Below are 27,121 nucleotides of genomic sequence, written 5' to 3' on the forward strand. Positions count from 1 at the left end.
ATGTGGAGGCAGACGACAACACTCTGATCTGCGGCGAGGTGTCACTAGATGACACCATCGAGGAGGCTTTGCCTAGTGCCGACACTGCTGCGACATCGGATGACGACAACACGACAGATGCCGTGCCTGTGCTTACTACGTTCGCCGAGGTGCTACGGCACATAGACGGCATCCGCAACTTCATCTGTCCACGCGACGCCGCAGAGGACCTCCTCTTGGACGTTGCCCAACTCGAGTGAAAGCTCTTGGTTCACGGATCAAACAAAGTCCAAAAGAAACTTACCGACTTTTTTTTTAAATTCGCGCCGGCTGGCAGGAATCATGGCAGTGGGCAGTGCAGTGCCGTAAAGGTTCATTTAAATAAAGCATGATCGGTACCTGTACTGCAGCATTAATTCTTATCGCATTTACTTTTTTGGTAATTTGGGTTTTCAAGCCCTGCAGAGTATGTTAGTAGTTTACATTGAAGTTTCTCGTAAATCCGTTGCGCGAAATAAGTAGTATTTTTATAGGCATAATTTACGTTCAAATTTTACAACGCTTTTTCGCGGTTCCGAGAAAGTCATATAATCGGGATTCCACTGTACATAACAGTGTGTTATTTACTGCATATCGGATATAACATTTAAAATCTTGCCTTCAAGACGGCATTTTCGATGCACAATAATCTAATCATGACATTTGCATTGCTAAGTTTCCTTAAAAGAATGACAAGGCAAAAGGTATGCCTAGGCAAGCTTGTCTGCGTGTGCTCCAATAACAATGCAAGCATGGGACTTGCACGATTCCCATGTATACGAGAAGTCCGATGAACTCGAGCATCTCCTCTTGAGTGACTTCCTTCCACAATCCATATCTCGCTGTACATGGGCTTCTCAAAAATATGCATCCACGCATACTTATTTGTGTTGTTGCATATATCCCCGATGATTTTGGCGGCAAAAACAACAACAAGAAATTGACGGCTCTTACGAACCGCCGCGCAGCACTCCGGAGCGCGATTCCAAGGTCCACTCCCGGCGGTCTTCGTGGACAAAACTCCCCTCTCTGCGCGGCCGCCGGCAAATGGTCCTGTCTGAATGACATTGACACCCTGCAGATAGGAACTGTAACCTTTAGAACGCGCTGGAAATCCTTACAATGCGATAACATGGTCCAAGAAGAAAGCAAAGCTCACCGGCGGATACCTGTCAATGTTCCACGGCAGTTTGCTACTCTGTCATCGTCCGTACTGAAGTCCGACAAATCGAAGTCGTCTTCCCAGTTTGTGCTGCTGTGATCATCCGCAAATTCGAGCCCAGATGCGTCGGAATCCGTCGAAACTTGCCGTTTCCATGGAGCAGATGCGCACGACGTAGATGCCGTCTTTTAAACAAAGAGCGCTCGTCACCCCAACTATGCAGGCGCTTTAAAAATCCCTACACGATGGAAAAGAGAAACACAAATTTGAAACTGATAAAATAGTCTCTCTTTAACTTGTTCGATGGCGCTAGCTGTCCGAAGCGCTCGGGGAGGCACCAAAATTTGAACTTGTACCACCGAGAACATACTGTCGACGGGAATAGGTGCGGTCACGAAAGTGTTAACCTAAAGCATTGTTTAGTTCGCAGGTGCTACCTGATGACCGCTGTGGGCACTAAGCACTATCAGCCATGGCGTGCAAGATATATGGTGCTGCGCGACACAGCACACGCAAATTTCGAACACTGTGAGCCATGCCGATGCATTGCTCTCGGTGTGATCTGCAACGCATGCACTGGTGCTCAGAACTGTGCTATTTGGCCCGATCTTGTTGCCCTTTGTTTATAAGTACTTACTGACCAGATACTGTCCACTAGACCCATCGCGGTTGCTTAGCGGCTTTAGTGTTGTGCTCCTAAGCATGAGGTCACGGGATCAAATGCCGGCCACAGCGGCTGCATTTTAATGGGGGCAAAATGCAGAGACACCTACCGCATTTATTCGAATCTAGGCCAATAGCTTTTTTTCAAATAATCATACGCCAAACCCTAGGGTCAGCTTGAATTGTAGGATTTTAAAAAATGCGCCGGCATTTAATTTAAATTTTTAAATATGGTGCGTCGTTAGCACTGTTTAGAAAAGTCAGTGTTGCAGCCATTATTGATGACGTCGTTGTTTTGACCTGTGTTGTATCGGCGTGCAGCGTGGCGTTATCGTAATGGCACCAAACAAGTGATGCCCCTATGCTGCCACTTTCAAATGAAAAGTTGTCCTAGCCGCAAAGGGATCATCAAATGTTCAAGCTGGGCGGGACTTGAGCATCGATGAGAAAAATGCCAATCATTGGAGGGGGCAACGGGAGATGCTTTTTGTGTGTGCTGGCCGCAATGAAGAGATGACAATGATAAGGGAGATGGCAACGAAGAGTGAGCTCGGCATGTTCATGTTCAATAAATGCCGTTTTAATTTATTAACACTGTCCTTGCATTTTCATTTCGCCTACAGTCAAACCCACTTATAACAATATACAAGCGCCATGACAATTCCATTGTTGTAATCGATAATCGTTATAACCGGGTTGCATGAAAAAAAAAAAAAATCAACATGGGGGATGGCATTGCTGTTCCGAGAAAACTATAATGGCGAGGAGGCCAGTTCACCCCACCACCTCCCTCCATCCGGCTTCTGATGGTGTGGACTCGTTTAGCTGTTTAACTCTCTGTGCTGCGCGCTCCGATCCCATGTTGTTAACGAGCCGCGGCTGTCGGCATTTAAGAACGGCACTGGAATAACAACTGCAAAAAGGGGTCACGGGCGGCAAGTGACAAACAAGCTCCACCGAGGCATCGCTTGGGTGGCCCCAAAAGGTGCCTTTTAATGAATGCGGCTCCTCCTCAGAATCTTCACCGTGCAGCACGTCCCTGACAATTTCTTCTTCGGTAAGCGAGTTGGCTGTAACAACGCTGTCATCAATGCCGACATAATCAGGGAGTGTCACCGCATCTGGCAGAACTCCTCCAAAATCCTCGCAGTCATCTCCATTGTCATCTAGCGACACTTCGGCCACTGCATCATTGCCAGGCTCACGCACAATGAAGCCACTGTGTCTAAAACAGTTGGCGACGATGTGCGCGGGCGTGTTGTGCCAAACGTAGGCAAGAATGTTGACTGCGCTCAAAAGATTCACGTCGTACTGCTTGCCGACTTCATGGCACAGGAGCATCCGTTCCAGCACGCGCCTGCGGTATTTGGTCTTGACATACTGAATTATGCCTTGGTCCATCGGTTGGAGGGCCGATGTTGTGTTCGGTGGCAAGAAAACAACTTCTATGTTGTCCAGTCCAGTGACACTGTTATGCGCACTACAATTGTCCAGCACCATTAACATTTTGCGGTTCTTTGCGGAAAACTGTCGGTCTAACTTCTGCATCCAGCCACGAAAAATTTCCGACGTCATCCAGGCCTTTTTATTCGCTCGGTATTCCACTGGAAGAGCAGGCATGTTCTTAAAGTACCGTGGCTTTTGTGCCTTTCCAATGACGACAAGCGGCAAGCGCTCTGTTCCTGTCATGTTGGCGGCTAAAAGAATGGTGACGCGTTCCGTGGATCTTTTGCCACCGATGCACAGATCTTCTTTCATGGTCACAGTCTTGTCTGGCAAAGCCTTAAAGAAAAGTGCTGTTTCATCAGCATTAAATATGTCATTTGGATCTTAGGCGGCGATGTGTTCGAGCAGCTGAGCGTTCTTCCAGTTGTTGGCAACGTCTTCGTTGACAGCGCCTCTTTCGCCGCACGCAGTCTTAAAAACGAGGCCATGTCGCTCTCTGAAGCGCGCACACCACCCTTCCGATGCCTTGAATGCATCGATATGCATCATCAGTGCAAACCTCTCGGCTTGCGGCATGATGAGGGGTCCACTCAATCGCAGATTTGCATTACGCGAGTCGACCACCCACCGAAGCAAAGCCTCTTCCAACTCTGGATGAGCTGCTGTTCGCAGACGCTTTCGTGATGCTCGAAACTTCTCGCTTTCGAACGCCTGAAGAATCTGTTCATTTTTCATATACGTGCTCAAGGTACTTCTTTTCCCGTCGTACTTCTTCATGGCTTCTTGTCGAGAGAGTCCGTCCTTCAGGGCCCGCAAAATTTCCACCTTGGTAGCCAAGTCCTTTGCCTCGTATTTTGGCCGCTTCACCGGCGTTGCCATCGGCGGAGAGTGCAGTGACATGGGCGCACAACAGAAAAGCACCAATAAAATTCAATAACTGAGCTGCGCTAAATCCAGCGGTCCTCGGCAAAACAGCGTGCAAGGATGTAGCGCACCAACAGCAACAAAGTGATAAAATGGCCCCGTCGATAACGCCGACACATGAAAAAACAAGGAAAAGCACCCATCCAGCCACAAGTCGAGCCAAATGAATTGGATTGGCCAAGTTTCAGCCACTTGATGTCAATGACGATGCTGCGTTTGGGCAACGAGGCGTTGGTTTGGGCATCACTTTTGTGCCGCGTTTGCCGTATTTTCGCTTTTGAGCCTCGGTGGCTGCCCGAAATCATCCGAATTGTCCGAGGTGGGTGGGCTGGAATCTGTCCGAATTAACGAGAGTTTCGTCCTATTGACTCCTATATATAATTGTAGGGTCAAGGTGCGAAGGTTGAATTATCGAATTTTCTGAATTAACGGAAGTCGAATTACCGAGCTTTCACTGTAGCAGTGCATTCTCTGTTCACTGGCAACGTCGTGGATTGCCGATGATCAGCGGGCAGATCAGCCATCTTCCATTTCAGTGGCGAATCAAATGAGGCTGAGAAACCACGTGGCTAGGAATGATGCCGATGCAACGAACAAAGACAAGCACAAGCGACTTCGTCTGTTAGCAGAATTGCGCAGAATGAGGGCCCAACGAGCAATCTGGGAGCAGCGCCGACAGCGTTGTCAGTGCAGTCGCGCAGTCTATTCGTCTGTCGGAGGGTGGCACAGTGCAGAGCTATGGACGCGGTGCAGAGCTATGGGTGCAGCCCATTTCTGTTCAGAGGGGTGGAAGACGAGAGAGATGCGCGCGAGGTTGGTGAGCATCTCTCATGAGGAGATGTATGTGGCGGCAGTTGGGGTGGCGGATGATCATGCAGCGGCTCGCATCTTCCCTTTTTTTTTTCAAGGATATTGTATTCCATTACCTTTCAGCACGGACATTCAGAAGCCAGACTTCATCATTATAACCGCTAACGCAGCTTGGGGGCATTGTAGTAAGTGGGTTATTTCCCCATAGAAAACATACAAAAGTTGACGGTACAGCAGCTTTTCATTGTTATAACCAATATATTGTTAAAACTGGTATCGCTTGTGGGGTTCTCACACCCATGCTCTTGGGACAAAAGAACAACAACACAGTAGTGCAAACAATCACAAGGGCATTTATTGCACCTTTCATAGATCAATGCCTGCTAGCCGAGTTGCTATCCCCAAAACATGCCGATGGGCGCGCGACAAATCTAGAAGTCCGACTCACCGCGACCGGATAGCGAGCGAATAAGTTCGCCCCTTGCTGGATCCCAACGCCTGGTCGTTCACGCGTACAGTCACACGAACGGTGGCGCGTTCGAACGAGGCCTCACGAGACGGTCTGGCAGAAGCATGGATCGGCGCACGCGCGGCACGTCCGCGCTGCTTGCCGTCCCGAACCAAAGAGGAAGCCCCTTGTCTTTTCCGCACCCAAGTAACCCCGCCGTCAGTAGAACTCTCAGGTTCAGTAGAATCAGTAGAACTCTCAGGTTATGTAAAAAGATTGGCAGATAAGCATGCACAAGGAAGGAGACCGCTCAAGACCATAAAGGAAACTCACCGGTGAACAGCTATGGATGTCCCATGCTGATTCAAAACATTGTCGCCGTCAGAGCTTCAATCTGCTTTACCGTCATCTCTGGAATCATAACTCGAGTCTTCATCACTAAATTCAAGTGCGGGTGCAGCATAGTTTCGACCAGGATGCTTTCCTCGTGACGCAGCCACGCGGGACGACGCCATGGGAGCGACTTTCGATAACTGCGCAGTGACAGCGGCAGCACCCCTTGCCAGGATTTTAAGAGAGAAGCGTTACCAAGACTCCGGGAAACTGGTTGCAAAAGCCACGTCCACATGATGGACATGCGGTGGACCTTCAGAAATACACTTTAGTAGAATAAAAGGACTAGGACTCCAAACCAAAGCTCACTAGTGAACAGGTGGCATCATTTTCGCTTAATTATCACCGCTCAGTACTGTTGGATGGCAAAGCCGGCGATATAACTTAATTCGTTATGTGCTAGGAGTCACTTGATTACAAAGTTTTGATGCTAGTGGGGCGTAATCGTGAGCAGCATTCTTTTTTCTCGAGCGTGGCAGAACGTGACAGCCATGCTTCTTTTCACAACATATGCACATTAGCTCGAAAAAAGGTCCGTAAAAAATCACGACATCGCCGTAGTGCAAAAATTTAAACTGATTCCAGAAGAGCAGTACCTGTACTAACTACTGGATGGCCTTATGTGAATAAGAAATGGCTCCAATCATTCGACACTGGTTATCCAAAGCATAGTTCCCCGGTGATCCATTTGAATAGGCGTGGTAAAAAGAGTTAATGGGACACTAAAAGAAAGAAAATATGACCACATGTTGAACTGTGGTAGTAAATTGCCCTTCTAGAATACGAATCAGCTGCTCTTAGGACGACAGGAAGTTCAGTAAGCCATGCGACACAAGATCGGCGGAAACATAACATTGATGTTCCTGCGTCTGCCAGCAACAACTTGATGGATTTTGTCACTGTCTGCTTGAGCCCAGTCGTCAGTAAAAATTCATTGTGTTGTAATTTGCCACAAGAGCTCAAATATGAGAAAATAATTTGGAATTGCTGACATTAAAGTAACATACAGGTGTCGGAGGTTCGATTCTGAACTAAACAGTAAAATAGAAGTTTTTCCTTCACCATCTATTCTGGTAATTAACCTTTTACTTCGTTATTAATGAAAACAAGGTTTCAAAAGAATGCTTTATCAATCAAAACTGATTTTTCTTTCGTGCCCCTTTAAGCTTGCTCACACACAAACAGTTCACAAATGCTATGGCCGATCGCCCACTGACCTGTAGCAGAGGCTGTGGGGCAGAGGCATGTCGAGATAGAATGCCAGGACGGCCACCATCTGAGCCGCATACATGAGTCCTGCTGAGAGCGTGTAGCCCACATTGCACGGCTCCTCTGGGGCAGGCCACGCACGTTCCTGTTGTTCAGCCACTGCATTGGCACACAACCTCATTTACTGGTCCTTCACCCTGGAAAAGGCTGTACGCAACGGGATGAGGGAGAAGAAGTACAAACAGGATGAATGCGCTTTTTCGTGCCTGTTCAAATGTTCAACTTCAGTGCAACCTCGTTAAACCGTAGTTGGCCAGAGCTCGGAATAAGTATATGTACTAAACGGAAGTGCTGCTTAACTGAAACAGCAAGAGATCACCTACTTACCTGTCAAAAATGGAAGTCGGAGAGAGTGCGATGAAAGGGGAGAAAAACATGCACTATTTCTTGGCGCTTCACTGTCTTCCTTTCTTCTGTCCCTTTTCAAGAAATGTATTTTGCACCACAAATTATACCTAGAAAGTATTTATTCACTTCGCGCGGCAAAAGTGTTATTTTCGGTTGATGCCGCGGCAGCCTAGCAGTGATCACAGTGGCCTCAAACTTACTGAAGCTGAGAGTCAACTTTTCAGCCAACCCCCTCTTCTTGGCAAACACTCGCATGGCAGATTCCTCATTGGTGTTGCACGTTCTCCGTGCACAGGGGCGGCAGTACTGCAGAAGTCACGGGGCACCTTTTTTATTGCAGGGTGCTGTTCTCATCGAGACGATTTCATTCATGAGGCTGATGCAACGTGCAGCTTCTGCCACTGTTGGGCCCGAATCGCCCGTGCTGTCGCTTTCTGTGTCGTCCTCATCACTGTCACTAGTCGACACTTCGGCAACAACAGAGGCAACGATGGCAGAAAGTCGAACCTCGTAGCCTACATCTCTTCGCGATCACAGCAGCACTGCCAAGCAACTTCTTCGCATTCCAAATGCCACACACCGTAATCAACAGCAGATCCCTGTCGCGTGCTATCGCCGACTTCTTTGTGTGGCGTGAACGATGTCTAATAATTTTTCTATGCTTAGCACCCGGCGTCTTTTTGATCCGAGCTTCGGCATGACGCAAGTCCTTGTTTGCACGACGCCACAACGCTCTTTGGCACAGCGCCGAATTGGTGTTGATGTTGATGTGGCTTCACGCGGGAACACACAAGGCGCTTGGAGGTCGTTGTTCTGATCTCTATTCATTTTTTATTTATTCATACAAGTACCTGCAGCACCACAAGGGCATTATTGCAGGGGGGGACAATTGGAAGAAAATGAACATGTGACAAAAACTTAAAACAGCTAAGCACAGGTTAAGCACCAAGGCTGCCCTTGTGTACATAAAGATGTCTGTGCTGGTACAGTTGAACTTCAGTATAATTTTCATTTGATTTCATTTATTTACCCTAAGGACCCAGAATAGGGCATTACATAGGGGGGATAACAACAACAAGAAATTTCAAAAGGGGGGTTATAAGCATGAACATTAAAACACAAAATAAAGAACATAACTGTTTTCAGCATTAAGAAGATATAGTGCATATAGTAGTAGCATGGCGTAATGATTATATAACGCAATAACAGAACATCGAACTACAACACTATTTAGAATAACGCAACAAATACATGACAATCATCAAAGGTAGTAGGGCGCTCAAGCAGGATAACATGGTAGTTAAGAAGAGATCAGCTGGGATGGCAGGCTTACTCATTCAGGTAAAGTTGATTGGAAAGAAGATAATTCCTTAATGCTGACAATGAATGGTGGATGGGCATTCCACTTATTTTCTGGCAAGACCAAAGGTGAGTGTAAATATGTTTTAGTTCACGCAAAGGGTGGGTATACCTTGAGTTCGTGGTTAATACGGGCGGAGATGTGGGCTGCTGGATTAGTGAATTTGCGTGAAAAGGCACTGTTACTGTAATAAACACTGTAAAAGAAGGATAATCATGAATATTTTCTGCATATTACGAGAGGTAAAATGACAAGGGTTCTTTTTATGGATGAAACACTGCGATAATCAGAATATGAGAACGAGATGAATCTAGCGCCATTACTTTGAATTGATTCCAGCATGTCAGTAAGGTAAGCTTGATGTGGATGCCATATGTTAAGAGCGTACTCTAATGATGGTTTAACTAACAAATTAAATGCCTGAAGTTTGGTGCCGGAATTAGCAATGCGTAAGTGGCGTTTTAGCATGCCAAGCTTCTTAAAAGCTTTGCTAGTGATTACTTCTATATGATTATTACATTTTAGACTGCAAGTGAACAGAACTCCTAATTATTTAATTGGCAAAACTGTTTCAGCTGCAGAATTGTTAATTAGGTACTCGTTAGGCAAGAAGTTTAGACTGGGACCAAATTTAATGTGTTAGTTTTCTCAATGTTAATTTTCATCTGCCATTTGCTGCACCATTCTGAAAGAGTCATTAAGTCGGATTGCATGGTTAAAGTGTCGTTCTGGTTTCCTATTTCTTTATACATTATGCAGTCATCAGCAAAAGGTGTATGGAAGACTGAATGTTAGTCGATATATCGTTTATGTAGATTAAAGATAACATTGGTCCCAAAACTGATCCTTGTGGGACTCCAGATTTGACATGCATGTGGTGAGATACGTAGTGATCGATTTTAACACTCTGAAGTCTGTTGGTTAAAAATCCCTTAATCCAGATAAATGTTTTGTCATATAGCTGTAGGCTACGTAGTTTTGTTAGTGAGGGACGCAATCGAATGCTTTAGAAAAGTCAATAGAAATTGTATCGATGAAAAATGACCCAGTGATGGAATCGTTAAATCGGTTACTAGCTCAACCAACTGGGCATCACAGGATCAGTTTTTCTGAAAGCCTGGTTGGTTTTCAAAAAGTAATTTATTAAATTCAATGCGAGACATTATTTGACTGTATGCTCAAGTAGTTTCCAGCAAATAGATGCAAGAGAAATGGGACGGTAATTGTTAGCGCAGTGTTCATCTCCAGGTTTAAAGCAAGAAATAATATGCACAATCTTCCAATCATCTGGAAGAATTCCAGTGTCCAGTGACTGTTGAAAGATTAGTGATAAAAGGCAAGATGAATTATCTGACGTTAGCTTCAAAAGTTTTGCGCTGATACCATCTGGCCCAGGGCAAGTTTTGCATGGAAGCCTCTCTGTTGCACGTGATATGCCTGTTTCTGTTGTTGAGATAGGTGCAAGCTCTTGCGGAATTGCTTGCACTTGAGGCATCGTAGATTGTAGTGGCAGCTCGTCTGAGAAGACCGAAGCGAAATGCTGACTGAAATGTTCAGCAGTTTCTTCCATCGTCGGTAGGTCACCATTTTCACATTTGAGTTGTACGCTCGATAGCTTTTCTCTCAGGTTTATTATCCCGCCAAAATTTTCCAGGGTCGGTGATCATCAGATTAGGCAATGTACAGTTAAAGTATTTGTTTTTAGCTTCATTGATTCAGGTCTCTGTAACTTTAACAGCTTTTTGTAGTTTTTCCAGTCTATATTGGTATTTGATGTCGAGGCTTTTCTAAATGCCGGTTTTTTCTTGTTAATAGTTCTCTTAGCATCACATGTCAATCAAGGATCGTCTGCTTTGGACAAGAGAATTAATTTTGACACACAGCACTCTTCGATTTTTTTTAATGTTGTCTTCATATAAAGACCAGTCGTGGTCAACTGATTGACTTGCGAAATTGTGCAGGAATTCAGCCACAACAGCCATGAACATGGGGGTTCATTTTGCCAATATCTACATGAGCATAGTCAAGTATTGTTTTCATTTCCTTTCTTTTCTTTGGTCGTGGTACCTCCATAGTGCAGTGAACGGCCCTATCGTCACTTGTTTCTTCAAGAACAAGAGCGTCTCTGCATTCCGGATGGTCAGTACTTATCAAATCTAGAATATTTTCGCCTTGTGTAGGGTTTTTTTACCAATTGGGAAAGGTTATGAAGGCGTAATTAAACTGCATCCAACCCAAAATTACTTTGTTACATCCAGTATTCATTATAAGAATATTGGCATGGTTCACTGAGCGCAAGAGTGGACAGAGATATCTTTAATTATGCCTCTCTAAGAGCGGATAGAGGCTGAATTGTCTTCTCTTGAACCTGCTTTCAATGCTTGAGGTCTTCGTCGTCAGCATGGTTCGGCACAGAGTCGGAACATGAAATTCGCTTCTCGTCCTGATGATGCATCAGTAGCAGCCGATGCCCAGCAAACAAAAGCACGCTCAGGTCATTCAGAAAAAAAAAGAATTTGGCAGAACCCATCTCACGGTGACTGTCGACGCTACTGCAATCAGCATTCAGGCGACGTAGCGACACACTGCATTCCTGAAGACACCTTTATTTACAACATGTAGGAGTCAAGTCTAAATTTCCATTCCTTCGGTTATACAGTGGAATCTTGATAATTTAAGCTGAACTTGAAGGGGCCTGAAAATTTGTTCGAATTAAACAAAGCTTCAAATAAATAAAGCTCATTAAGTGTAGACTTTGCCCGAGCTAACACATGAATGATGACTTCCGGAAGTGTGGCACGAGCCACGTGACGCCACACTTCTAGGCAAGATTCCTATGTAACCTGTAAAAAAAAATATTTTACATTCTTGCTGCACCAAAGTACGGCACTTGCAATGAAAGACCGTAGCAGCCGCCGGCACGTGGATGTGCGGCTGTGAGCATGGCAGGTGGCATGCTGTGTTCGAACTGACTGTCGTGAATGCTTACACATTCTAATTACAAGGCATCTTCAGATATTGAAGTACACATAATTTTGACAGGACCCCAGTGTCAGTTCGAATAAACTGAAGGTTAGAATTGAGTGGGTACGAATTTACAGGATCAGACTGCATCTGATATACACCGTCTACAGAATCAGCCCACTATGGTATAACACTTGCTCGCCAGGGCTGGCCATGACAACGGGAGGATGACAGCAATTGGGTGACAATACTAAAATGTTGACGATGGTATAACGGCGATGAAGTGAGGTCAATGGGGTGACAAAAACTGAGAAACAACGATGGCATGAAAATGACTGTATGACTACGATTACACAATGACGATGCAATGACCACAATGATCTCATGACAACAGTATGACAATGAATGAACAATTACAATTGAATGACCATGGTACGATGGTGATGGACTGATGAAGGTGTTATCACGACGATGGCATGACAGTGGGGTGATGATGACAACTGCATGACAATGGCATCACAAGAATGGTATGACAACGAATTCATGTTGACGACTGTGTGACAATGGTTTAACAACCGCAGCGTGATCACAATTAAATGATGCTAGCATGACTACGATAGAATGACGTCGACAAGACGAATGTGGTATGACGATGACGGCATGCTGGCAATGAAATGATGATCTTGAAATAATGACGAGGGTTCGATGACTACAGCAAAATGACAATGGGGTGATGACAACTAGTACACGATGACAAGGGCATTACAACGGACAGCATGATGAAAATCAGATGACAAAGCTGAAAGGACAATGATGGGACAACCACCACAGCATCTCAACGACACTATGACAACTGTACGACAGCCGTGCAATGATGACAATAGCACACCAACGAAGGAATGATCACGACTGAATGACAACGGCCTGATTACGGCAGTGCGATGATGACAGGAAGATGGTAAGGGTGTTATGTAGGACAACATATTTGTCATGTTGCAACATGTTAAAGTAAACCAACTTGCTAATAAATGCATATAATAATAATAATAATAATAATAATAATAATAATAGTAATAATAATAACGTTATGTAGTTCCAGGGTTTATTGGGTAGAGCACTGGGCAGCTGCGCTGATGAAACAAAGTTCGAAACCAAGGGTCAGGTGATAACAGTTACATAGCAGCATACCGAAGTGGCATTAGTTGGTTAAGTATGCTGATCACCTCACGCGTAACATGTGGACAGTCTCAGGCAGCTACTGACAGCGCCTCAAGCAAGATCAGCAGTTGGCAAAAACCTCCTAGCTGACATCACTAAGCTGCTGTAGAACCTTGTATGGTCCGAAGTATCAGCGTAGAAGTTTCTCCAAAAAGCCTTGGCAGCATACGGCTTGGCACATTGATGCTGCTGATTGTAACGCCAGATGTCCGTGTCTTGTGGGAAATTTATTAGGGGTGTGTGAATATTCAAAAATTTCAAATGTTATCGATTACTATGTTTTTAATATTCGTATTCGATTCGAAAACTAGGTAATATTCAAAAATTTTTGAATATTCCATTGAATATGAATATTCGGAACAAATCGATATTGCTGATTGTGCAGGAGCAAACACGGTTCTTAGAATTTATTTCTATCTAATCTAAGAAAGTGTGTCTGATTTCGTGCTCAATTTTGCGATAATTTCATGCAACTGGCATAATCTCGCCCGTAAAACACACTTAGCCACAGGACGTCTAAGTTTTGCAAGAAAGCCAGCGTCTCAGTAGCAAGGGGCATGGGTTTGCGAACAGCGAGGGTGCACTCTTTTGCCGGTTCCACCCCCAATCCTGAGCTTATTGCTTGATGGCTGGTGCAGGGTCAAATGCCTCTGAGTTTAGGGGAAATTGATGTGGTATAATAAGGCGCAGGTTGGCGAGAATAGAAAACTATCAGAAATTATTAAATTTTGCAAAGCTAACATGAGCCAAACATATAATCTTTTAGTATAACGGCCTACTAGTTTAATATTTTTACCAATGACAACATATTTGCAATGTTGCAACATGTTAAAGTAATCCAACTTGCTAATAAATGCATATAATGATGATGATAATAATAATAATGATAATAATAATAATAATAATAATAATATAATAATGTTTATTTGCATTAAACACATACATGATGCTAGAGACCAGCGGAAAAAGCTGCTGACATAGACATATGATTATTCGGTATTCGATTCGTATTAGAAAAATTTAATATTCGCACAGCTCTACTCCCTTATTCTAATGTCCGTAAGCTGTCTTGCTTCCTCGACATGCTCAGCGAAATTTATGGCATCGGACTCGAAATTTGTTACACGCTAGTATCAATGAGAAAATTTTTTATTTATTTTGCTATATCCAATAATTCTTATATCCATGTTCATTAGACAGAGGTTAGACTCTATAGTGTACCTTGCTCCCCTCTCCCCACCATACGTAATACCTATTGGAGGTGGCACAAATGAAATGACTGACGTGCACCTACACCAGTGGCAGTACTGGGAGTAGTCCCCGCTGGTGGGTAGACGCACCCCGACCAGGTTGTAGCATCCCTCGGTGGGTGCCAGGTGAACCCAACGGCCACGCACGTACACTGTCTGCTGGGCTTCCTCCAGTTCGTGCTGCTCCCGACCCCCGGCTGCAGTCACTCCAGAAATACTGCTGCCACTGGACTCCGTGCTGTGAGGAAAAAAGAAGATGGCACATTATCCCACACTGCCACATTGTGTGAAATGCGTGTAGCATTTGATGGCGTATAGAACTCTTTCACCATGCCATGCCACGACGATGCAGCGGCGTTGTTGTTAATACTGACTTTCCTGTTGTAGGCACTCTGCGTAGCTCCCTGTTTGTTTGTTTCTGCAGAGTTTTTGCAGTTGCATGTACGGTCAGCAGTGTTGGAAAGAAGATGTCAACAAGCTGCATCAAGTGTCAGGAGACAAATGAAAGCGGGCTTAAGTTTCCTGTGGACGAAAACTGTCGCAAGTAGTGGGCAGCCGTGGTGAAAATTTAAGGCTGGCTTCCGACACGAGCTCATTCATTACAGTGCAAACATTTTTGCCGCAGTTCTGTGCTGTTTCCTGGTTGGCGTGGTGTACTTCATCCAACAAATGGGCTTAGTCTCGTTAACAGCATGTCATTACAATTTTACACCTCACAGTGAGACAAATGCATTAGCTCTGAATGTAGACTGAAAGAGCAGGTGCACTTCAAAGCTTGTCCTGTAAGCATTGTGGATAGCATAGTACACTTTCACACACGCAGAAAGCAGCACAGTCATAGCACGGTCACTCGTCTTAAAGATGTCTAAACGTGTTACAGTAAAACCGCGGTGATACGACCACATACGAATTTCGGGATTATACAAATTCATACAATTCCACAGCCGAAGTGCCCTGTGTACTATGAGCCACATTTATTTTGGGTGCTCTAAACACTAACACGTACCGCTACAGATGATACGAATGAGCAAAAAGCGACCACCAGCAATAAAGTGGTAAGTAGGCCACAAGTTGGCGAAAGGCTGTACCCTTTTTATCTGCTGCCGACCGTGCCATTTGTGCAAGTAAAAAGAAGTAAAAGAATGGAGTGGCGGAACCAAGGAGTTTATGTTTAGACTTCTGGAGTGGAGGTGGCTGTCCAAAAGTGAAGCCTGACTCCGCCATCTTGCTAGAGGCAGAGAGCTTGAACCGGTGTAGCCGCCATAGCAAAGCGTCGTGTGCGTTTGTTGTGCTTATCGATTGTGTGCAGTCGGAACAGTATTTAACTGATTGTGGCCTGCCCTCCGAGGGCAGTACACTAGCAACCATCATTGCGTGGACGCTATCAGAACTGTTAAAAAATAATTTCGTTATAGAGACTTCGACGCCTACGGCAACTGTGATGTGCCGTCGCGATGATTCAATTTTTTTTGTCTCCTAAGTTCTTGGACATTCCATTGCTTATCGATTGTGTGCAGTCGGAACAGTATTTAACTGATTGTGGCCTGCTCTCCGAGGGCAGTGCAACACCTGAGCGGGCCATGACTGCCCCAGTCATGTAAGGTGCAAGGCTCCTTATAACATAGGCTATCCTTGTTTGCTTCCAACCAGATGTTGTGCGGGCGTGTACTTAAGTGTGGAATGGTTAGGAAGGTGCTCGTATGGAAACGTACGAAATTTATGCGTCAAGTGTAGTCCGGCACCTCTACAACAAATTCCTCTACAACGAAATGACCTGTGTAGTGAAGGAAGAATTCTGTCACAGTGCTACTGTGAGCTATGCAGTGTGCAACCTTTACAACAAAGTGACCTGTATTGGGGGCAAGCTCCACCACTGGAAAAGCTGGCACCACCGTCGATGTGACGTGGCGTGAGGGATCGCGTGGACACAGCGGCTGCGTCGGCTGCTTCAGAAGCACCGAAGCGAGCTGAAAATGAAAGTTTAAAGTCCCAGCTGCGCTGCGGTTCTGATTAAGTGGTAAGGCTTTGCCGCCTTGGGTATCTGCTTGACAACATCTGAAACTACTATAATAGGTAGTGGCTGCCTTTGGAGGCGTGCAGCATGGCAGACTACTGCTCGGTGCCGCAGTGCCGGACGTGCGCAACAGAGCCCAGTGTCAGCCTTTTTCACACATAGCCGCAGGGCAAGGAGCTGCGTGAAGCTTGGCTGGCAAAACTTAGAACCGGCAGACAGCAATCGGCTACAACTCGGGTATGCAGCAAGCACAGACGCGAGGAAGATTTCTGCTACGGCGCCGGGGCTGCGCGATGTTCGGCGAGTAGTAGAAAACACGCACTGAGACGCTCGCCCGCGCCCGCTGCCCGGCTAATGCCAGGACGGTTTGGTCCATGAACTTGTTGATGCTAGATACTGGCAAGTTCTCTGGAATGGAAAGGGAGCGGTAAGATGCACATTAAAGAAAGGCATGGCATATGGTCATGTTTGTGTTATGAATTAATGCACTGGATTATGAAAAAGAAGCAGAGGGAAATCGCATGCTGAGAAGACTGATAAACATACAGTGCGACGCAACTTGAGAAATAATACTGAAATGTCCAAGAACTTAGGAGACAAAAAAAATTGAATCATCGCGACGGCACATCACAGTCGCCGTAGGCGTCGAAGTTTCTATAACGAAATTATTTTTTAACAGTTCTGATAGCGTTCACGCAACGATGGTTGCTAGTGTACTGTCAAATGCTCATATTATACGGCCTAAAGCTCATGGCACGGTGCGAAAACGCGCTTACAGCGAAAGCAAAACATTGTGCGCGGACATGCATGCAGACGCGCAGTCGGTCGCTGCGAACCCGTGCGATCGCTGCATTGAGGCTTCATTCTGTTATGCCCCATTTGGTTATACAGATATCCCACTATAAGAACATATTTCACATAGTTTACTTTCAGCGTTTGCCTACCTTTCACGCAAGAAGCCGCTTCGGGAGACTCCATCGCGGCGACCGTGCGTAGTGGCGTTCACTGTACGTATTTGGTAATGAGATAGCATCTGTAAACGATTTTGTGCTTTCAGTTTGCCCAAGATTATTATATCGACAGTCAAAAACTTCCCTCGTTTTGAGAGTACCTACTTAAATGTTGTGGGGTTCTCCTCCCGTGCTCTTGGGACAAAGGAACGACAACACAGTAGAGCATTTACTGCACCTTTCATAGATCAATGCCTGCTAGCCGAGTTGCTACCCACAAAACATGCCGATGGGCGCGCGACAAATCTAGAAGTCCGACTCACCGCGACCGGATAACGAGTGAATATGTTCGCCCCATGCTGGATCCCAATGCCTGGTCGTTCGCGCGTACGGTCACGCGAACGGTGGCGTGCTCGAAGGCGGCCATGCGAGACGGTCTCGCAGAGGCATGGATCAGCGCACGCGCAGGACGTCCGCCACGTTTGCCGGCTCGCCACCCAAGAGGCAGCCTGTTCTCCCCTGCGCCCCCAAGTAACCCTGCCGTGAGGCGGCGTTAGCAACGCAACTCTCGCACCATCTCTCGCACTGCGCCCCAACCACATCGACCGCCGCGGGCATCACACAGGCCACGCGGCGAAGCTGCACCGCAGGAGCTATGCGGGAAAACAAGATATCTGGGGACGCGTGAGAGTCACGCATCCCCACAATGTCTAGGAGGGCTGCCACGTGGTGTTTTTATTGAGTGCCATAAGCGAAACCTATGGGGAGTGCGCTGCATGATCCCTCATACTACGCAAGGGAGGCGCTTCCGACAAATGGCAACTTCGTAACTCCCCGCCCCCAATAATGAATAAGTTAGGAAGCCCCAAGCGCTATCATTTCTTTTTTAAATTATGGGGTTTACATGACAAAACCATGATATGGTAATTATGAGGCACACAGTAGTGGGGGAATCCAGATTAATTTTGACCACCTGGGGTTCTTTGACGTGCACCTAAATATAATTACACAGGTGTTTTTCCATTTCGCCCCCATTGAAATTCGGCCGCCATGGCCGCAATTGGATACCCCGATTTCGTGCTTAGCCGTTCAACACCAAAACCATTAAGTGACGACGGCGGCTAAGCACTTCATTATAAAGGCATTCGACTACAGTAGCTTGTACGTCACTGTGTGTGGTATTATGTAACACAGCTGACTTGGGTTGCAATGTGCGGTGCGCATTTTTTCACTTCTCTATTTGGTTTGCATGTATTGCACAATGCCTGTGTTTATCACAGGGAAACCAATCAGACACGTGCACAAGAAGGACGAGTGCTCGATTTATGAGAGAGACAGAGAGAGAAGGGAAATGTTGCAAGTGCTGTGTCCGTCCAGCCAAAACTGTCAGCTAAATAAGATGATTATAAAATTGAAATACAGTCCACTTCTTCCCTTATGTACACGTCTGCATGACTGACTGGCTTCCTGTTCGTTCACAAATATGTACCAACTTATCCAGAGAGAACATCTTGAAGGGGCAGCGCAAAAAGACGATGAGAGAAGGCAGGAACACACAGGACAGCGCAGCGCAAAAAGACGATAACAGAAGGCAGGAACACACAGGACAGCGCTGTCCTGTCTGTTCCTGCCTTCTGTCATTGTCTTTTTGCGCTGCCCCTTCAAGATGTTCAACCAGTACCAACTCGCCCAAATGTCGATCCTTATCCAGAGAGCATTATGCTGTGTTATGGCTTAAACACATGAGTGCTTAAGGTCAACACCGATTACAATATTTCAGAGTGCTGTATACAGTAAAATCTCATTACTTCGACCCTTATTAATTCTGAAAACAGGATAATTCAAACTCATCCCCTGGTCCCCGCAAGCATATTATTTAATGCAATGAAAGTCTTGTTAATTTAGTCGTATTTGTCTGCACGTCGGGGTTAATCCGAATCACTCTCGCAGCTTGGCGAGCATGGTGCACCGCAAATGTGTGACCAAAAAGAGCAAGAAAGGCACTGGCATCCAAGTGAAACGAAGCGACGGAGTCTGCATTGCCATAATTACAAGTGGAAATTGTACATGAATGACAGCAGTGCTGGAACGGTTCGTCCCTATTTGTGCCTTTAAAAGAAAGTTTTAGAATGTGGTAGTCATTTTTAAGGAAGACCCAGGTCTTTAGGTCCGAAAATCGGCCCAAAATATGAATTTTCAATTTTTAATTTCGCCGTTCCTGACAAGTTTCCGCACTTATCTCCAAAACATGGTTACAAAATACCACATAGTTCTTCCATTATTGTGACCTAAAGATGCGAATCCGCAAACGTTGCCCTTTAAATTGGGGACAAATCGTGCCCGATTTTCGTCGTGCAAAACTCGATAACTACATGCTCTGCCAGTGCCATTTTAGTATTATTTGAATGCTCACGTTTCTGGCTTTCTATATTCATCAGATGGCACGATTACCGGTGCTGCAGTCACGAAAAAAACAACAGCAAAATAAATTGGCCGCGCATGCTACTATCAGCCAGTTTGAGCATGTGACCAAGATGGCGAGTGATTATTGGCTCCAAGGACCCCGAGTGCTGAAACAACGAAAACAGCCGCCATTTTGTCCTAGTCTTGCGACTGCGATGCTGGATATGGTGGAGGTCCGACAAGGTTTCTTTTCATGAATCGTTACAGGCAGAAACGCGCAAGATGCAATGAACTTCAGAAAGCGATTCCGTCATCTCATTTGGCACAGGATATTCACAGCTCGCCGCTGAAGTCGTACCGGCGCCGAACGTCGCCGCCTCAACTGCTCTGCCGGATCATGCATATCCACACGCCAGTTACACTCGTGTAAGAATTGAACGTGGCTGTCATACTTGAAGAGGAAGTGGCTAAGATAAGAGCACATGAGCACGCTACAGTCGACAAGATTGCATCTAGGACGACCACGGAGCGAAAGATTTGACATTTTGTTGAAGATCCAACCGCCAATATTGCAACAGCCTTGGTCGCGAAGCCTGCTGCTCTCTACGTTGTCGTCGGACTTCCAGCAGTGAACAATCTTCTCAGTGTTTTCTGGAGCAATAGTTGCGATGGTTCTGCGTAGCTGGTGCGACGCAAAAAGGGATTACGGTCTCGAGCATGTCCAAAAATTCGGACATGCTCGATTATTTGGTCTGCTTCGCGGCACCTCTATTTTCCCCATAGACCATAATGTATAACAACTGCCGATAGTTCGAACACCTTGCAACCTCTCGTCTGATTTTTCGGACACTCCTTGAGCCAACTCGATCGAGAGCACTATGCACCGACTCTGACCGGTGCATGGTTTGACTTGCTGAACCGCATTTTTGTTTTGAACGGAGCCTCCTTGCTGCCCCACGAAGGGGCGCTACTACAAATCCCCGCTCATCATCGTTTCTAGCTGGTTCATAGCTACAGCAGTTTCGGTCTCAGCTTAGTAAGCCATGTGAAGACAATCCAGCAGCTGATTTATTTCTTTCTTCGTGCACGACGCTGCGAGTAGGCCCCGTTTTTCGTTTGTGCGACTGGTGTCGGCGTGACGGCGTGGTGATGTTTGCTTTGTGTGCTGTGTCGAGGTTGCGGTGATGCAACGCGGCATGCAGAAACATCGCGTCGAGTGTCTAATGGCGCCGACAGTGCCCGCGCCGACTGCACTGGGGAATTCCGGCAAGTGGGTGCCGGGAGGCCTAGGATTTGTCGCCTTCCGATGTGCTCTCTACTGATGCCAAAAATGTTCTGCCGAGACCTGCGCAGTGGTTGCATTGCGATTCCGGACACCGTCTCCTTTGACAGTTTCACAAGTGCTGATACTGCTGTACTGACATGCGCAGAACTCGACAACGGGGAGATCCTTCATCAGGTTTCTGCTGCGCTGCTGGACGATGACTCCGAGTTGGAAGATGATGCACCATGTGCTATCCTGCCGCATGCGGAGCGTGTACAAGCAGTGACTGTGCTTTCAGCCGCCTATAGTGACCGTACGGCCCTGTCCGAGATTCAGGCTTATCTGACTGCGCGCAAACGGAACAGCATGCAACGGCACATTCACGATTTCTTTTTTCTTTCTTAATCTGCTTTTTCCGACACCCGTTTATTTGGAAATTTCCGCAGTCCTCGTGAGGTCCGAATAAACGGTCGGCGACTGTATTAGCATCCAAAATTTTTGCCTTGTACTATATGCGGATACAAACGAAAATTTCAGTCAGAAATTTGGACTAGAAGTTTTGGTTTCGTTATTGCTGTGTGGCTATGGCTTGACTTTATTATTGCTGCGTGGCTACGGCTTCGCTTCCTTATTGCTGCGTGGCTACGGCTTGGTTTCGATATTGCTGCATGACTATAGCATTGTTTCTTTATTGTTGAGTGCATACCTTGGCAGCACATGTGCAAACCACGCTTCACGAAGTGCATCTCTTTTATTCCGCACTGAAGGACCAAGATGTCCAGACCACGAAAACAGTACTCGGCTGCTTTCAAGAGAAAGGTTATTCTAGCCACACAGGACATCAGCAACAGTGTGGCCGGGAGGCAGTTTGGTGCCAACAAGGGAAGCATTCGCAGATGGAATTGACAAAAGGAAGCCCTGTTCACGTGCAGCGGAACACAAAGAAGCCTTCGCAACCCGAAGAATGAGACACTCCCGGAAATCGAACTCGCCCTGACGGAGCTTGTATGCCAACAACGAGCTGCGCATCTAGCTGTGAGTGTGGAGCTTATGCAGGCAAAAGCTAAGGAGCTTGCAAGTGAAAAAGGGCTCTGGCTTCAAAGCGAGCAAGCACTGGATTTATCGCTACTGTGCCGTGCTGGTTTTTCCTTACGCCGTCGAACTTCGATTTTGCAAAAGCTGCCCAAATCGTTCAAAGAGCTGCTTGTGGCTTTCCAGCGCCACATTATATTACTGCACAAGTCCAAGAACTTCCAGCTAGGGCAAATCGGCAATGCTGACCAAACGCCGGTTTATCTGGACATGCCATCGCCCCTCACCGTGCACGAAAAGGGCTCTAAACAAATTTATGTCCAGTCCACTGGCAACGAGAAAATGCGAGCTACTGTCATGCTGTCGTGCACGGCAGATAGACGCAAGCTTCCACCCTATGTCATCTTCAAGCGCAAGATAGCGCCTAAAGGTGAGGAGCTGCCAAAAAATGTGGTCGTGAGATGCCATGAGAAAGGCTGGATGAACGAGAATATTGTGCTCGACTGGATTAAGTCCGTCTGGTGTAGGCAGCCCAGTACACTGTTGTCGTTGCCGTCCATCCTCGTGCTAAACACATTTTGTTGCCATTTGGCCAACTCAGTGAAGAGGCTGTTGCGTGAATCCGGCACTGAACACGTTGTTATCCCGAGTTGGATGACGTCTCAGCTGCAGTCTTTAGATGTTCGCGTGAACAAGTCGTTCAAGGACGCAGTCAAGCGGTGTTACACAGATTGGATGCGCTCAGGTGAGCCTGCAGTGATGCCGACCGAGCGGCTGAAGCGGGCTTCGCCAGCTGCGCTATGCAAGTGGATTGTGGATGCATGGGCCAGCATACCAGAGGACCTTATGCGTTGTGCATTCAAGTGCAGCATCTCGAACGCGCTCGATGGCACAGAGGATGAGTACTTCTGGGAAGATATGTCCAACAAAGAACTATCCAAAGAGAGTGCAAATGAGGAAGGACAGTGATTGAAGTGCGGAGTGCAATTTAAATAAATGTTTTCCTTGAGTTTTCTTAACTCGTATTAAATGCGGATCAAACTTCTTTTTTCCATTTCACATCCCAAAAATTTTACCTCGTACTATCGCGGGTTCGTATTATACACAGGTTTTTACAGTAAACCTGTTTTTCCAAATGAGAGAAAGTTGTATTTCTGTATGAAATAATGAGGTGCAAGATACTGTAAAGGACTTTTCTTTTTTTAGGTCGCGGCAAACGGGTGCACGTTACAATCGAGGGCATTTTGTTTTTTTTTTCATTTTTTGGTCACAGGAAATGGGTGTGCATTACAAATGAGTAAATACGGTAACTGAACAAGAAATATACTTAACAAAAGTACAACACCACGTATATTTCTGTGCTTTCTTAACACTGCATAGCCACATATGAGCAGCAATACTTTGCTTAGAAAATTCCCAATATGTTTATTCACTTGTCTTTTTTTGGTTTGTTTGCAACCTTTGTCAACCACAACATATATTATTTAAAAATTGTTAACACTGCTGCCTCTGCTGGGTGTCACCACACAAGCCTCATTGTGGCTATGGTGAATCCATGCTTTCGTTTTTGTAGGTTGAAATGGAAATATAAATTATTACCATCTTTACTTCCATACTGCACACTGTCCCATGGACACTTGCTATTTTATTATTTATTTATTGTATTTAGTGGATACCGCAAGCATGAAATGCCCAAGCAGGAGAGGCAAGAAATACACGAAATAACACAATGATGTGTGCATAATAACAGTTCTAGCTTATAACAACAACAGTTCTAAATGTAGAAGGAATGTCTAATACCCTATAGACTCGCATAAGGGATGCAACTGTGCAAGGGCTGCCGCCTCAACTTGTCAGCCCAAAATTGTGAAAAAAATTTCTAACAGAGAACAATGCCGCTTGCATGCATCGGCGAATTTTCGAGCCCTACATACTTATGCATGTCGCTACTAGATGGCGAGAGCCGAGGCGTCCACAAGACCCGGGGTGTGCACAAGTTGCCGGGTGGGCCAGCACCATTTTGACCGAAAGGTTCGGTTTCATGGAAGTGCTGCACCTCATCAAAATTGCAAAAACAAAATGTGCGGTCCTTACGCAAGTCTATACATCCAGTTTTGGGTGATGCCCTTTCATAACAGCCAAATAGAGAGAGAGAAGAAAGCAAAAAGAACATGCAAATGCCAACACAGGACACCCTACCTATTACGTCTGTCAAGCTGTTAATCCAGCATGACCTGCTCAATTTGTTTGCGGCCACCCACACACGACCTGGGAGGGCGCTACTTGAAGAAATTGGTGTAGAAATTAACAACCACATCAACAAAGGAGAATTATTAATGCAACTGCAAGCGGGACTACGAGAAAAAATAAAGACGACCCCGTTCCCTAGGAACATGCACCTGACACGTAACCTCGAGAGACGGAAGGCAAGGGCGAAGGCACTCCTTCAAGACATAGATCAACATAAGCAGCAGGCGGTGTTCGTTGACGCTGCCTGGGTTAAAAGTAAGGATGCGTATACCTCCGTTGTTGTAGACACTCAAGGTAACATACGGGATGCCATCACCGTCTATACCAAGGACCCAACAGTAGCAGAACAAGTAGCAATCGCCTTAGCCATCCGGGCTAATCGGTGGACACATATTTACAGTGACTCTAGAACAGCCATACGCAACTTTACCAACAGATATGTGACACGGATAGCAACAAAATTATTAGAGAAGGTCAACAGTGAGAGGATTGAAATCCGCTGGTTTCCTGCACATCTGGGGGTGGTGGACGGAGCTCGGAGAAACCTCAATGAGGTGGCAAATGAAGCAGCACGAGGACTTTCTAGCCGTGCTCTTCAAGACAGAGCAACTTACACTTCACCCGGGGAACACAGGGATCGATTATTAACATATAACGAAATCACGAAGCATTATTATTTAAGCAGAAGGGAATACCCATTGCCACACGGTAAGCTTTGCAGAGCCCAAGCGGTCCCATTACGTTTGCTACAGACAAGAACATACCCAAGTCCAGATTTTATTAACAGGATCTATCCGGAGAGGGAAACTCAAACCAACTGTAATAAGTGCAATGGCATCATTACTCTTGACCACATGCTTTGGCAGTGCCCCGCGGTCTTCACAGACTGTGACAAGGAACAAGAATGGTGGCGGCAAATGCTACACAGTGAATCACTCTCTGACCAATTACGGCAGTCAAGAAGGCCCGCGATGTGGCTGAAGGGCTCGGCCTGACAGTCCCAACGTGGGAGCAGCCCGCGTCAACGTAGGGTTGACCTTCAGGACCCAATAAAGTTCTCCATACCATAGCATACCCACCTACTTCCCACCGGACGCTCCTCCTCGTGAATCGGGAAGATGTCGTGGGCGAGGTCACCCACATATGCTCGCACCAGTTCCTGGCGCCGCAGCTGGCACTCAGCAAGTCGCCCACGCTTCTCCTCTAGAGATTCCTGCAGCTCGTGCAGCTGCTGCGACCGCAGGTGCAACTGGCCTTGCACATGCAGCACATCCCGCTCGGCCAGGCAGTAGTCCAAACGCTCCTGCTTCAGTTGTGACTCCTCTATTAGGAGAGTGAAAGAGGTGCAGAAAAGTGGATGCCATTCAGGTCCTGGGTTCGCAGCAGAGATTGTGCAAAACATTTCCAGGGTTTTTAACAGCGAACTTCAAAGGCATGGGGTCTCGAGAGCTTTTGGGGACACCTTAAGCCAAGAAACTGGGCTTGTGCATTCCGCATTCACACATCTTTGTCATGCCACAAAGTACGACGTTGGCTGCATGACACTAGCAGTAAGGCTGCCTAACTCGTTCTGTATGGTAAACACACAGGCAAGCTTGATGGGCCTGCTTGCTATGTACAGTGCTCACGGAATGAAACGCGACACAGAGCATTTAGTAGAACCCTGCATATGTGCAAAGTACGCGAGAGCACCATGTCATGTCGCTAGGAATTTGGTCACCAAAAGTGCCGAGGAGCCCGATGTAAGTGTACGCGCCAGAATTACGTCGATGCGACACGAACTTCAGCCGGTGGAAACGAAAGTATGCGCATTACTTAGCCCTAAATTGACGCGTTTCATTCCATGAGCACTGTACATTATCTCTGGGCCAATAACCAATGAGTGACAAATTGAGTGGCAAACTACCCAGGACAACATTCCAAGAGGACTTCTTCTTGGGCAAGTTGGTGCTTAGATTTCCTAGGTATACTTTGTGGCGCAAAATACATTTCTTGAAAAGGGACAGAAGAAAGGAAGACAGTGAAGCACCAAACTACCAACTGTTTAATGACAGCCTGAACAAACGTATAGAAGAAAATACAACTTCCGCTTCCAAGGTGTGACAAGGTGTGACAACTTCCAAGGTGTGACAGAACAACATGGTCAAGATAACATACTTCGGATGAAGCACATTTCTGCAGAATATAATACGATAGATGTATCGCTGACACAATCAGACCCTTTCTTTTTAATATAAAACGCTTCTAACAACTCCCTTTGCAGTTTAGTCCCTACTAGTGCCAAGAATCAATACTTGTTCAAAGCATGGCGTACAACGACAGGCTTTACAGTGCGCAGGAAGATGCGCCTTGTCACACTTGCCGATACTATTAGTGTTACTATTAGGGGCCGCGGGGCTGCCAGAAGCAGCACACCAAACATTTCAGGGACTGTGTTGAAGCAGTGGTCTATGAGATACCCCTAGATTGTGGCAAGTCATACGTCGGACAAACGGGACGTTGTATTAATGACAGACTGAGGGAGCACGCTAATAGCTTCGGCAAGTGTGACAAGGCGCATCTTCCTGCGCACTGTAAAGCCTGTCGTTGTACGCCATGCTTTGAACAAGTATTGATTCTTGCCAAAAGTAGGGACCAAACTGCAAGGGAGTTGTTGGAAGTGCTTTATATTAAAAAGAAAGGGTTTGATTGTGTCAGCGATACATCTATCGTATTACCGTATTTACTCGCATAATGATCGCACTCGCGTAATGATCGCACCCCTGCATTTTGTCATCAAAATTCGATTTTTTTTATTTTGTGTGTAATGATCGCACCTCGTACTTGCCGCAGCGATATGTTGTGTGCCAAGTCTAGCTAATATTGATCGCGCTTACCATCTGTCGAATGCTACGTGAACGACTCTTCAAGACAAACCAAGCGGTCTGCACGCACC

The 27,121-nt window shown here is 46.1% G+C and overlaps 1 protein-coding gene across 1 annotated transcript in view; it reads right to left on the reverse strand.

Annotated features, from left to right (window-relative positions):
• Atg14 (autophagy related protein 14) overlaps nucleotides 1-27,121 on the reverse strand; it is a 166,105-nt gene that overhangs the window by 88,933 nt on the left and 50,051 nt on the right. The window contains exons 6-8 of the mRNA XM_050182404.3: nucleotides 25,266-25,509; nucleotides 14,318-14,511; nucleotides 7,082-7,232 (exon numbers count right to left, since the gene is read on the reverse strand). Coding sequence (XP_050038361.1) covers nucleotides 7,082-7,232; nucleotides 14,318-14,511; nucleotides 25,266-25,509 — 589 coding nt within the window. The remainder of the gene's footprint in view (nucleotides 1-7,081; nucleotides 7,233-14,317; nucleotides 14,512-25,265; nucleotides 25,510-27,121) is intronic.

The sequence above is a fragment of the Dermacentor andersoni genome, chromosome 7 (genome assembly GCF_023375885.2).
Source record: "Dermacentor andersoni chromosome 7, qqDerAnde1_hic_scaffold, whole genome shotgun sequence".
Lineage (NCBI taxonomy): Eukaryota > Metazoa > Arthropoda > Arachnida > Ixodida > Ixodidae > Dermacentor > Dermacentor andersoni.